This window comes from Onychomys torridus, chromosome 7 (genome assembly GCF_903995425.1).
Source record: "Onychomys torridus chromosome 7, mOncTor1.1, whole genome shotgun sequence".
NCBI classification, from domain to species: Eukaryota; Metazoa; Chordata; class Mammalia; order Rodentia; family Cricetidae; genus Onychomys; species Onychomys torridus.
The window spans coordinates 71,171,146-71,186,195 of record NC_050449.1 but is presented as its reverse complement, the minus strand read 5'-3'; the positions used below and the strand labels follow the sequence as shown (position 1 = coordinate 71,186,195).

Sequence of the window (15,050 nt, the reverse complement as noted above, 5' to 3'; positions counted from 1 at the left end):
TAAGGATGTAGCTCTCAGCTACTGCTCCAGGGCCATGTGTGCCTTCATGCTGCCCACCATGATGACAATGGACTTACCCACAAACCCACAATTAATTGCTGTCCTTTTAAAGAGCTGCCATGGTCAAGGTGTCTCTTCACAAAGCAACAGAACAGTGACCAGGACAAAATCCTAACAGAAATTTTCACACCAAACTTTGAGATGGGTCAGATTTTGATTTAAGGTGGACTCTAGTGTTATCATAAATATCAAAACTACTGCATTTCTGGTCATGTTTAGCAGTTTTGGAGTACAAAGTGTAAACTTCTGTGGTTTTCTGCCTGTGATAATGTGGTAGTACTGTAAACTGGTGAAGTGAAACAATAAATTGTTCATGCCTCAAAAAGGTTTTAGTAGAATCCAAAAACACCTCATGTATCATAAGACAATAGCTCCCCTTTCCCCTCACATAGACTTCAATGTCAATTTATGCCACAGAATTATATAATACACTCTAGGGCAAGTTTAGATATTTAGAAATCAAAATAAATTTGGCCTCACCCTGCTCTGATCTTTGGTCAGCATCTGGAATGCTTGATCAAGACAGTAGCTTCCAGAGTTGTCTTTTTATTAATTATTAATCTCATATTAATTATTAACCTCAATTTTAACACTGCATAAGTGAACTTCTCTTGTAGGCAGACTTACCTCTCTGAGTCACTTTGGCCCATAGATGAAATTTGTCCCATGCCTAGTTTAGTGAGAAGAGGCCCATGTGAAAAATCAAGACTTTAAGAAGAAAATGGTGGTGACTCTCACAAACAGATCACATTCTCCATATGGTGATTTAGACTTTCCTTAACATAAAGTAACATTTCAGTTATCCGGTGTCAACTAAATAGTACAGACTAGAACATCTCTGTTACTGTACAAAGGACAGAAACTCAAGAGATACCAGAATTTTGACCTGGACACACTCACAGTGGCACAAAAGAGCCATGAATGTAGATCTCCCTCATGTTCACAATCTCCCATATTTACTTATCTATGATTTGGGGCATGTCATGATGCTTATGTATATACAGATTAAATGATAACTCTAGGAGTTGACTTCCTCTTCCGATTATTGGGTTCCAGGAGTCACACTTAGGCTGTCAGGGTTGTGGGGCAAGCCACCTTTATCCACCAAGCCCTATCTTGCCACCCCTGCTCTTTCATGCTTTAAGGATGACATAAAACATCCATTTTCTGGGCCTCTTAATTTATGTTAGCTATTTTTTTTAAGTCATGCAATAATTCTTAGCATGCCATTTTAAATTTTCTGACATGTATGAAGCCCTACCTTGTTTATGAACCTAACTACTCTTCTCGCTCAAACCAAAGAAGGAAATATATCAGGTTACCAATGTGAAGAATGCTTTGGCCACCAATAACTTGCAGTATTGTAAATATAGGCAGGTACTTACCTCAAAACAACTCTGTTTCTAGACTTTAGCTTCTAGATTTCAAGGACAAATGAAGTCCTATATTCCCCTGTCAGAGTTCTAGTCACATGTATGTGGAGGATAAGACACAGAGAACTCTGGTTCCCAATCAGAGGCCATTTTCAATCAACTGCCTGGAAGTAGGCAGAGCTGGAGGGGGTTGAGGTCGCCATCTCCAGAGTATGAGACCTGTGCACTCTGCAGTGACTCTCCTAGGTACAAGGCTTTAAGGCTTTAGCACGGAAGCATGCCTATTACTGGAGAGAGCTCATAGGTGTTCTCACTTACTCAGAGAGGTGAGTAAACATATCCCCTTGTACCATGTATTTACCTTGTCCTAAATGCTGTGAGAAACAGGAGAAACTTGGGGTTTTAGTTCCTAGGAACCAAATCATGCATAAGCAACAGGGACTCAAAACAGGTAACTCCAAAGCACCTGCTGTACTCAGAGACGGGATGACAGGAACACCAGCCCCCACTCTCCCAAACACTGAATTGCCATTCCAAAATGTAAAGAATCTGAACATAGGTACTCTTTGTTAATCACAGCTCACAAAGCAGTGTCAGGGTCCCATTCCAAAGCTGTACCTGATGTTAGCAGACTGACCATCACAGTCATCCCAGCCTGCTTTAGTCATGACTTGGGGACATTTAGACAAGCTGAATCATGCCTACAGATCAAAGTCTCTGGTTCAGCACAGGCTGCCTACCTATAAAGCAAGCTCAGCCTCAGTATCTTAGGAAGGGCTGGTCCTGTCTTTGCCTTTTCATAGGGCCAGCTTGCCAGCAGATTGGCTGGGAAGGTTGCAGTCCCGCACTGAACCTGCAGCCTTTGTGCTCTGACTGAGGAATTTACTATGTACACAATGAACAGAGTCATTCTCTGCATACAGGCATCTCACTGAGAATTACTGGCCATCTGATAATCAAATATGCCTATGCTTAAGTTTGCCTCTGTTATGGTTCATGATGATTCCCATCCTCAGAAGGAGTGGCACTATTTGTCACTTGTCCCTTGCCCTACCTCTCTTCTTCTGATCTGTAGTGAAGTCTGTACACACCATCACTGTTCCCGCCTACTTGGGCAGCAACCTAGAGGGAGCAGTAACAAGTATAGACCGTCCTGCAAAACCTGGGAACCACATGCCTCACTTTTCCGGTGTTTTTTTTTTAAGTAATATGAAGATAATACCAATTCCACAGGCCCCAGAGAGAACGGCACCAAACACACTGCCACTGCAGGCCAGTGCTCATTGTTTCCTAGCTCTACAGCAGGGACATAAAGCTTTTCAAATGTTGATTATAACATCTTGGTGGTCATGGTTGCTGTGGGATATCATTCTATATGCTGTGAATATGGTGTTGCTTTGATTGGTTGATAAATAAAATACTGATTGGCCAGTAGCCAGGCAGGAAGTAGACAAAGAGAATTCTGGGAAGAGGAAGGCTGTGTCAGGAGTCACCAGCCAGAAACAGAGGAAGCAAGATGACAAGGCAGAACTGAGAAAAGGTACCAAGCCACGTGGCTAAACATAGGTAAAAAATTATAGATTAATTTAAGTGTAAGAGCTAGTCAGTAATAAGCCTGAGCTAATGGCCATACTACCGTTTGTAATTAATATTAAGCCTTTGTGTGATTATTTTATAAAAGGCTGCAGGACTGCGGGCCAGGCAGGACACAGGAGACCTTCCAACTACATTTGGTGTACTAACATGGGGCTCTCGAATTTCCATAAGACCTAAAAGAGTTTAAAAAGGACTTCCTTTTTTTTTTTTTTTTTAAGGCAATCTGACTTTCTTTTTTTTTAAATTAATTTATTTATTTATTATGTATACAGCATGTATGAGTGCAGGTCAGAAGAGGGCACCAGATCTCATTACAGATGGTTGTGAGCCACCATGTGGTTGCTGGGAATTGAACTCAGGACTTCTGGAAGAGCAGTCAGTGCTCTTAACCTCTGAGCCATCTCTTCAGCCCTAAAAAGGATTTCTAAACACACAATAATGGAGACAAAAACAGCTTTCTACTTCATGTTTCATGTGAGTCAAGATATAGAGACGCCAAGGTACATAGATGCTGTGGAGTGTGGACTTGAACTATAGTATAGAGGGTTCGTGGCATATAGGCTTGAGTGCAGCATGGTGGATTCCTGCCACTGTATACAGTGGCATCTGCAAGCTACCTAGCATAGTGCATGTTGGATATAGGTTGTTTTTTTTTTTTTTTTTTTTTTTTTTTCTGTCTGTACTAGCAAAAAGAAAGAAAAAAAGGAAAGAAAGAAAAGGCTTTTGGGCTACACACTGCTGGATGGAAGCATAGACCCACTGCTTTACAGAGCCAGCAATGAGCAAGGTTCCCACAGAGCTGGCGGTAAATGTAGTGCCGCCATGTTGGAAAGCTGAGGTGGGTGGAGCCAGCAGCCGTACTAGCTGCTGTAATTTAAAGCAATAGATTCACAATAAGACAGATTCAGATGAGATAAACCCTAAACAGTTTACAGTGTGTGTAAGAATGTACATAGGCTTGAAAGAGAGAGGAAAAGGAATATAGACAGTTACATAAAGAAATAAAAAGTTTTAAAAAGTAAAGTCTTTAAAGAGGCAATAAAAGTAATATAAAAAATAAACCACATGAAGATGGATATTACACAGAGAATCTGGATTATGTTGTCTTTGGGATTTTTAACTGCAGAGAGACATTTGATTATAAAGGCTACTGAGTTAAATAAATATATATATATATATATATTTTTTTTTTTTTCCAAGGTATCTTGACCTCAAAACTTGGATCTAAGGATGTGCTGCTTTGGAAAGGAGGCCCTGCTTTTGTTTCCACAGGAAGCAAGAGGCTGTGCATTTGTTCCAGGGTAAGATGGATCAGATTTGATCAAGCCAGACCTCCTGAACCCTAACAAATGGTTCCTATCAACAAAGGTTATAGCCGGTCTTCCCAGGACTTGAACATTATCTGGAATTTTCTCAGGATCCCCTAAGATTGCCAGTGCCCTCAAACAGGAGGAAGTAGACTAGAAAACTTTGTCTACATTCCCAAAAAATGGATTATGGATATTTGTCTTTGTTAGAGATTGGTTACAAATTATTATTGGTCATAGTCAATATCTTTTTAAAAGAAAAAGGAAGATAGGATATAGATATGATAGGATGAAAGGGTAGATTACTGAATCTACTTTTAAAGAGCAACTTGTTTAAAATGTTTTACATTGCTATAGATTTTAGTTTATTACAAATTCAAAGTTAATTTTGTTATACTGTGTGTTTTGTTCTGTTTTTTCTCTGTGTCATTTTGGTGCCTGTCCTGGATCTCGCTCTGTAGACCAGACTGGCCTCAAATTCACAGAGATCTGCCTCCTGAGGTACCACTGCTCAGCCTCGGGGTATTTTTTATAATCTTATTGTGGAAATTAGTTAAATTATAAAACCCTGACCACAACAGACACGCAATCTGAACACAGAGCACTACAAGATAGTCCAACAGACCAGGACCACGGCCAGGTCTTCTGGTTACTTACTATGATGTATTTAAAAAAAAAAACAACTTAGGGAAGAAGAGCTCTTGCTTACATGTGTGAGGACTCTGGGTTTGATACCCAGGTGCTACAACACAAATGTTCAACTAACAAACAAAACCTAAAAGCATACAAACAAAAACCTCTGCTAGCATAGCAAACTCTACATGCTTGAGTGTGAGCCTGTCTTCTCATGAACCCTTACTAACTCATCTTTCAGGTTATTATCAGATGGCCTAGAAGAATTAATATTTGTTGTGTGCATTCCATGATTTTCAAAATTTATATGGCATTTAGAACATTCTCAAACAGTTAAAAAAGTATTAAAAGCACTTGCCCAGAATGCACAAAGCCCTGACTAGAATCTCTGGTACCACAAAACAAAAGAATACCAAAACAAACAAGAAAAACTCAGATGAATCTTGGTTATTGAGTTCTTAGAACCAGGAAGACACCTAGCTTGGACAGAGTATAGACAAAGGAGAACAGAGTTGTAAGGATAACAAAGTGGGGAGGCTTCCATTTCCTACTCTTACTCAAACAAAAAGTAATATAAAACCCTAACAAACAAGAACAGCCCTCCAAGGTCTGTAGAGCCTCCTTAAGAATTCACTAAGTCATATTATGCAGAAGTACCCAAAGCGACACAAGTATTTGGACTCTAACCAAATCCTAATTCAGGGGTACTGGGTTGAGGATGCATAAGTATGCAGATTTTTCTGGAGCTACTCATTAGCTATAAAAACAACTCCTTTAAAAGATCCTCAGTCTAAATAATTATATTCATATAGGGATATGTGAACACTAAGCACCTAACTAGGTAAAATTCACAAGCATGGAAGGCATTCAAAACATGGAAGCATACTCAAAATGAGGATTGGGGCCAACCTATGGCAGGTGACCTGAAACATCAAAAGCAATTGTCAGAATCAGTAAGTGTATCTGGTCTTGTATGTGCAAAACCACTACATCAAAAAACTATAAAACACCGCTGAGAGAAACAGAAGATGTAGAGAAGAGGAGAGAAGTATGTCTTTGTGAGAAGATTCAATATTGTTTAGGTACCAACTCTCAAACTGGTATGTGTACTCAATAGAGTCCTAATGAGATCGACTAACACTGGAGCAACGTTCAGCATAAACAAATACATATGTATGCACACACAATACACAAGCTGCCTTCCTTTTCTATGGAATCCCTCATTCCATATATATATATGGAGTGAGAGAGAAAACCAGAATCTTTATAATGCCTATTAAGGAATGACCTGTTCTCACTTCAGACAAGAAGTTAATATTCAGAGTTTACAAAAATTGCAAAAAATTAAATACCAAGGAAATAAAATTGTCATTCAGTGAATGGACAAATGAACTAAATAGACGGTGTTCAAAAATAAAACACAAGTAGTCAATAACTATTTAAAACTGTTCAATACCCCTAGCAATCAGGAAAATGCAAATTAAACCTACTCTGAGATACTACCTCATTCCATTCAGAATGGCTATCATTAATAAATCACAATAAATGTTGGAGAGGATGTGGAGAGAAAGGAAACCTTAATAGCTGTTGGCAGGGGATGAAAATTAATACAGACATTATGGAAATCAGTTTGAAGATTTCTCAAAAAATTAAAAACAGAAATACCATATGACCCAGGTATTTCACTGCTGGACATTTACCCATAGAACTCTATACTCTACCATAGAGACATTTGCATTTACACACACACACACCCATTTATCATTGCTTTATCCATTATAGAAAGGAATTGGAATCCACGTAGTTGTCCATCAGCAGGTGAATGGATAATGAAAATTTGGTATCCATATAGTGTATGTGTACACACATGTACACACACACACAGACACACACACACACACACACACACACACACACACGTACACACACACACACAATTTAGCTCTAAAGAAAAATGTGATCACATAACTTGCAGGAAAACGGATGGACTCAGAATGTATAATATTAAGCAAGATCACAAAATCCCGGAAAGAAAAAAACCTCTCATAGTCTCCCTTATATTTGGAATCTAGACAATATATGTAAACAAATGTGCATGTGTGTATAGTATAATATATAGGAAAGAGAACAAAAGCTAAATAAACACTAAGAAATAAGGAAGGACAGAATGAAGGTAATGCACACAAATTATGAAAGGATATACAACTAATCTCTTCTGTTTCTATTCACTTTTAGTAGTGGATGCACACACACACACACACACACACACACACACACACACACTCATTCATTCATTCAAATGGCAAAGTACAAACTCCAACATGAAATTTCCGTTTGTTCTGGAAAGCTATTCTGTCAGAACATAGCCCAAGAATGGAGTTACGTGAGACAATTCTGAGTGCTGTGAGAAAACTCTAAGGAAACAAGAGTCTTGTAACCTCAGTTTCTTCAAAACATGGAACTGTTCTCAGAATGTGTTTTCATGCTGGGCGGTGGTGGCGCACGCCTGTAATCCCAGCACTCGGGAGCCAGAGCCAGGCGGATCTCTGTGAGTTCAAGGCCAGCCTGGTCTACCAAGTGAGTTCCAGGAAAGGCTCAAAGCTACACAGAGAAACCCTGTCTCGGAAAAACAAAAACAAACAAACAAAAGAATGTGTTTTCATGCTCCTCCTACATATATTGGATAGGAGTGAGTTGACTTCAGATCACTCATTATTGCTTGCTGATGTTATTCAATTAACTGTTTAAACTATCTTTTCTACACCTCTATGGAAAAACATGTTTTGTTTTGTTTGGTTTTGCCATGTGTGGCTTATCCTTGTGATTGGACACTTTACTCTTGTGATTTTTCTTAACCCTCAGAGTAGAAACTGTCTGAGGCTCTGAATAAAGTTGGCCATTGCATGAGACTTTTGTCCACCTCATTTATCAGCTCCACTCTTCCAGGTCCCACCTTCTCTAGAGTGGTGACACTATTCTAACAGAAGTTTGTTGGGTCTTTGGGTCTGGTCTAATTTTGGTCTGTGATTTTTCTTTTATATGCAACATTTTTTTAATGATAAAGTTTAAAATAAATAAAATTCAAGAAAGAAAAAATGAGCTGTGTTCAACAGTATATTTTAGTAAATTAATGAATGTAGTTCTAAAATACTATTGAGTTATGCAATAAATTGAGATTCTGAAATGCTATTTTATTATTATCATCCTATTGTTTTGTGTATGTGTATGTATGTGTACCACATGAGTGTAGTACCCTTAGAGGCCAGAAGAGGGTGCTGTATCCTCTGAGATGGCTGTGAGAGGCCATGTGGGTTCTGGTAATAGAATCTGGGTTCTCTGGGAAAGTAACAAGTGCTCTTAACTGTTGAGCCATTTTAAAATTCCACCATAATCTACTAAGCTAATGCAACAGATCTGGTTGCAAAAACAAAACAAAAAACAACTAATATGGAATGTCTCACCCATAGTAACTATGGTTACTTAAATGAGATATAAATTGAGGCCTGGTGGCACGAGTCTATAGCCCTAGCTACCTGGAAGACTGAAGCAAGATCACAAGTTCAAGGCCTGCCTGTTTCAAATTTTTAAAAAGGGCTGGGGATATAGAGTTCAGTGGTAGTGTGCTTGCTGAGCACGTCCTTGAGATAAAGAAAACTTGGGACAACCAGGTTTGGGGAAGACATACAGAACTACTGTATTTGGTTAAAATTTTGAAAATGGGGCTGGAGAGATGGCTCAGTGGTTAAGAGCACCGACTGCTCTTCCAGAGGTCCTGAGTTCAATTCCCAGCAACCACATGGTGGCTCACAACCATCTGTAATGAGATCTGGTGCCCTCTTCTGGCCTGCAGGCATACAGGCTGTACACATAATAAATAAATCTTTAAGAAATATATATATGTATGTATATATATATACATATATATATATAAATAATTGAAAATGATTGCTTTCTTCTTGTGCATTAAAACTTTTTACTGTTCAACATTTTTATTAATGTATATTATTTAAGAAAGATGTCATCTTTACATTTGAGGCAGAGATGAAGAAAGGACAGACACACAGATACAAGGACAGAAAAGTTGGGGTCAGGTAGGCTGTGCTTGCTCTGATGGTGACAACTACAGCAACAACCAGGCAGCTCCACGTGTTTATTATGTACAGCACGTGGGGAGGGGGGTAGGAGGTCTCTGTAGGTGAGCATGGGGGTGGGGGTGTGTGTAGATTAGCTAGTCTTGTAGGAGGTCTCTGTAGGTAAGTGGTCTCAGGATGTAAAAACACTCTACTTGCACACACCATCAGTGTTCACACAAGGTTTTGCCAATTTCCCATTCAGTCTGAGGTGTTGGTCCTTGACATGACTCAAGTCAAACAATACATGTTCACACAGAACTTCACTTGCTCCCTGAACATCATGACATCTTTTATACATCCTGACAGCTCCATGACCTGCCTAGTTTGAGTGCTGTAAAAGGAGATTTGGTAACATGCCAAACTGTAGAATCAGGTTTCAATTCTGCTACTAAGAAAAGGCTGTACATACAGCTGACAGTAACATTAAAAAGAAGTTATTGCTATATGCATTTTAGATTTCCCAGATCAATAAATTCCCATTATTTTCTGAGAATGGTGGAAATTAAACAAGGGCTCTGTGCATGCTAGGAAAGAACTCCCTAACTGAATTGTGTCCCTAGCCCTGCATTGGTATTTGTTACTTTCTATGAGACAGGGTTTCTCTATGTAGCCCCAGCTGTCTTGGAACTCACTACATAGACCAGGCTGACCTCACAGAGACCTGACTGCCTAGGCCTCCTGAATGCTGGGGGTTGAAGGCGTGTGCCACCATGCCCAGCTTCCTCCATCAACATACACGCACTGAGCTATAAACAAAACCTGTACCTGTTCTTCAAGTTCAAATTTCCATTTCCCAAAGAAGCAGCACAATAAATGCTGGCGAGAACTAAGACCTGTCATATTAAAGGTAAAATAGGCATGTGTAGGAAGAAAAAAATAGCAAAGCCAGCCATGGTTCCAAGGGCAACAGACTACAAACAAACAACAAGCCACCAAATATAAATATAAGTAAATATATATATATATATATATATATATATATATATATATATACACACACACACACACACACATATATATATACACACACACACACACATATATATATATACACACACACACATATATATATATATACACACACACATATATATATACACACACACACACACACACACACACATATATATATATATATATATACACACACACACACACACACATATATATATATATATACACACACACACACACACATATATATACACACACACACACACACACACACACACACACAAACTGTACATACTTGAAGTGTAAAAGCTTGAAGAAATGAGAGAAAGTAAACCAAGCAGGTTCAAGATCCAACTCAGTTTGGCAAACACTAAACACAAGGTTCTTTCTCATGTGGAGATACAAACACCGTCCTCATACATGGAGCCACATATTTCTGAAGTGGCAGGCTCTCTTCCCAACACAACCATGACCAGTTCTAAGGTTTGGCTGCTGTTCTTTCTGTTTTTTTCCAACCAAGTTCAAGGCTGGACAGATACAACATCAAACCTTGTAAAGCAGTGGTTCCCAACCTTCCTAATGCTGCAACCCTTCAATACAGCTCCTCATTTTGTGGTGTCCCCCAATCATAAAATTATTTCACTGCTACTTCATAACTGTAATTTTGCTCCTGTTATGAAGCGTAAGTCTGATACGCATGATATCTGACATGTGACCCCCAAAGGGGTCATGACCCACAGGTTGAAAACTGCTGTTGTAAAGCAGTATTTGGTATCACACCTATCCTGTGCAATATATCACATCCAAAACACTTCTATCCAGCAGGACTATCTCATCTCCAGGGCCCACAGCATCACCGCACCTTTCTCCACTTTTATCTGTAAGAACTGACCAGCCTTCAGACGATTCTTCAGGGAACGCAACAGTAAGTCCCCATGTGCACAAGGACTGGCACTGACCTCCAGCTCCTGTACACAAGGCTGAAGTCAACAAAACCTTCGGCACAGGACTGCTAGAAGAAATGTGGAAGGGAGGCTCAGTATCTGTACTCCAAAGGTCCAAGGCAGGAGAGCGAGCCTCCTGGAGAAGGAGGCCAGTGCTCCACTCAAGTGCCATTTCAGGAGTAACAGCAGGGTGGGGACTTTCCCTGTTTGTCATCTAGGACCTTTTTGAAGTTCTAATTCTTCCAGTGCCAGGCTATTTCCAAGTAAACTCTCAACACTGGAAGGCTGGAGAAAATTTGGCTTATCTGCTTATGTCACTTATGACAGAATATTTGCAAAAAGAAATCTGGGAATGTAGTTTCAGCAGCCACTAAGTTTTCACAGAACATCCTTGACATCATTTAACGTAGGAGCCATTTTAGCCAGGCAACTCATTAGAGGATTACACCTCTGAAATCTAACGTCGCAGAAGACCTGCCTAATACCCTCTTTTTAAGATGTGTTAGGGGTTGGGGATTTAGCTCAGTGGTAGAGCGCTTGCCTAGCAAGTGCAAGGCCCTGGGTTCGATCCTCAGCTCTGGGGGGAAAAAATAGCCGGGCAGTAGTGGCGCACACCTTTAATCCCAGCACTCGGGAGGCAGAGCCAGACGGATCTCTGTGAGTTGGAGGCCAGCCTGGTCTACAGAGTGAGTTCCAGGAAAGGCGCAAAGCTACACAGAAAAACCCTGTCTCGAAAAACAGAAAGAAAGAAAGAAAGAAAGAAAGAAAGAAAGAAAGAAAGAAAGAAAGAAAGAAATGTTAACTGGCTGGGTGGTGGCAGAGCATGCCTTTAATCTCAGTACTCGGGAGGCAGAGGCAGACAGATCTCTGAGTTCAAGGCTAACTTGGTCTACAGAGTGAGTTCCAGGACAGCCAGAGCTACACAGAAGAAATCTCTTTCAAAAGCCAAGTGTTAACTGGCTGGAAGGCTGGGCCTCAACAGACAGAAGACAAGTGTACAGGATTGCCAGGCTCCTCTACTCCCCTCTACCTTTTGTGGGGAGAAAGCCTAATGCCAACACTCAGCCACCAAAGCCTGTCACTTGAGGTCCTACTTACAGCTTTACTCAGCAAGGGCAAATCACTTGAAACAGGTAGTTGTACATGTGCTTCTTGCCAACAGGGGGAGCATTTTTTTTTTTTTTTTTTTTTTTTTTTTTAAGAGAAAAGGATCCAGGTGGTTCCTGGTTAGAGAAAAGGCGAGGAGGAAGGAGACTGGAGTGAACAGCTGTACTGAACATCTCCTGTGGATGCAGTTCTCCCTGCAACAATTACAAAGACATTAATGGCCTTCCTCTTCTTTTTATGGAGTAGAGAGTCCCAGTTAAATGTCAAAAGATGCAAAAATAAATTTTTGATTGCTCAAACATGGCTAAGTTCCAAGAGAACTTTAAAGGATGCCACAATGACCTGCTGCCAACAATACCAGGCACATGGTTAGGCCCTAGGAGAAACAAGTGATCAAGAAGCATCTCCCTGCCCTGTAAATGACCTACAAAACACAAATCAATAACTGTCAGACATTGTAAAGAGACAACAAACTTTATAGACTAAAACTGGAGAACTGCCCAACATGTTGTGTGTGTCCCTTTCCTGGAAAGAATGATACACAATTTTTGTAGAAATGTGAATTAGTAGTCCTTATATTTTCCTAGGCCCAGGACAATTCTTCCAGCTGCAGACAGCAGTCATCTACCAACATTAGACACAGAAAAACTAACTTTTTGCAGGAAGATGTCCAATGCTGGTGTAGCAACACATTGAAACTTAGCCCAAGGGTGATAATACTATTATTATGGGATGGCACCCTATCTATGGTAAATGCCAAACCCACACAACAAAGGGACAGACTCCTCAAGAGGTCATTTAACTTTATTATCTTATGTCAAGGTGTTTTTTAAAAAACAGGGAGAACATAAAACTAAGTAAACAACAGTTTTGGCGTTGCCAATTTCAGATGATTTCAACAAACAGGTCCCACAGAGCCATGCGGATTTCATTCAGCACTGACTGGTAATTAATGCTTAGCCGCAGGACCTAACCAGTCTTACCTAACCTTTGAGTTGTAAGCCTTTACAGTTAAACGGGATAGTTGGGTCTTCCGTGTAGGGAGACAGCCCCAAGCTCTTAGATGTAGTAATGGATTTGTTTAAATTTCTAACTAAAGTTTGCGGTGTGAGATGTGACAGTCGCTTAAAAGAACCTGGATGATGGAGGGCCAAAGCAAACACCCTGGAGAAATGAAACGTGATAGCAAGCCAACCGGGGCGAGTCAGTCCCGGTCACACTTATCTCCAAGGCGAATTGTGTGATGGGACGGCGGGAGGCAGACACACACACACACACACACACACACACACACACACACACACCACACATATCACACACACACACATCACACATAAAACACACACACACACACACACACACACACACACACACACACACACACACATCCCGCTCAGGCCCTCCCAGTACCCGAGCGGCTTTCGTCCGGACGTGAATGAATGAGCCCGAGGCGCAGCGCCGAGCCCGGCCAGCGACGGGGCCGCGGGCGGCCTGGCCGAACAAAGGCGCGCGGGCTCACCTCGTCACCCCATTTGAGCACGTCCTTGTGCCGGTCCTTGACGGCGTGGTAGATGTGCAGGAACTGGAGGATGCCGTGCCGCCGCACGTGGTCGGCGTGGCGCTGGGTCTCTTCCCAGGTCAGCGGCGAGCCTTGGGACAGCAGCCCCATGGCCGAGTCCTCCTCCCGGCCGGCCGCAGCTCCGCCCTGGGGGCGCCCTCGGGCCGCGCGGCGGGCGTCCCGTCCGTTCCCGCTCCGGCTCGGACCCCGCCGCGCGGGTGACAGCCCGGGACGCGGTCTCTCGCCGCCGCCCGGCCTCGCGCTCCCACGCCGGCCCTGCGGCCCAGGCCGCCGCGGCAGCGCTCCACTCGGCGCCGCCGGTGTCGTGCACGGGCTTCCTACTTGCGACCCGAAGCTGCGCCAGCACCGAGCATGCCCAGTGACTCGCCTGCCGCTCCGCGCGCCGGGCTCCGGATTTTATAGGCTGCGACGAGGGGGCGGGGACCGAAGCGGCGGGGAAGGGGCGGGGCTTAGTGCGGGGGCGGGGCCGAGGCCGTGGGCGTCCGCGGGTGGCCTGGCTAGCAGCGAATAAGGACAGGGAAGTCTTAGTCCCAAGAGATAAAATCCGGGTCAAGAAAAAAAAACAAAACAAAACAAAAAAACCTGATTGTTTGAATTAATGAAAAGCCGACCAGATTAGTTTTTAGGTGGGAAGGGCCTCATGCTTACAAAATGGTGAGAGACAGAAAAAAAATATTAACTCGGGAGTGAGCTGAAATGCCTGCTCAACTCTATGTATAAAGTTAGAGTAATACTTTTTAATGGGTGTTGTACGACTCCACATGGCGTGGATGTACATAGAGTTGATTGCTGGTTATTTACATGAATTCAAGTGTATGTATGCAATCATTGTAAATCCTCTAAGTTAACGGGATCTGGTTGACACAAGCATCATTTATTAAGATATCTTGTGACTATCTCCAAGTGGGCAGTGTGGGGAGTTGTCTTCAGAAGTTCCCTCCCACCCCCCATCAGAACCTAAGATTCATCCAGCACTGGTCAGAACACTGCTCGGGAGTGTTTTACCATGCCTGCTGCAGGCACTAGAAATTGGATTTGGTGGGAATGAAGGCAAGCTGGCACCTTGCCCTGGAATAATTGTTCGATTAATGTTTTGCAACTGGATAAATATATGCAGTAACTAGATGATCCATTCATGGACAGAGGGCAGAAAACATTTTTACACCCTTTCTCCTAAACTGTAGTTACATTTTTATTATGTACTTATTTAGAGGCAAGATCTCACTATGTAACCTGACCTGGCCTTGACTGCCTGGAATTCATCTTGGCTCAGCCTCCTGAGTTCTGGAATTATAGGTATGAATTTCTACACTTATCTTAGAGATACTATTTAATAAACACTAATCACATTTAGTAAACACTAA

The 15,050-nt window shown here is 41.8% G+C and overlaps 1 protein-coding gene across 1 annotated transcript in view; it reads right to left on the bottom strand.

Annotated features, from left to right (window-relative positions):
* Gclc (glutamate-cysteine ligase catalytic subunit) overlaps nucleotides 1-14,065 on the bottom strand; it is a 39,714-nt gene extending 25,649 nt beyond the window's left edge. The window contains exon 1 of the mRNA XM_036192881.1: nucleotides 13,627-14,065. Within this exon, the coding sequence (XP_036048774.1) occupies nucleotides 13,627-13,776 (150 nt within the window). The 5' untranslated portion in view covers nucleotides 13,777-14,065. The remainder of the gene's footprint in view (nucleotides 1-13,626) is intronic.
* Between the last annotated feature and the right edge of the window lie 985 nt (nucleotides 14,066-15,050).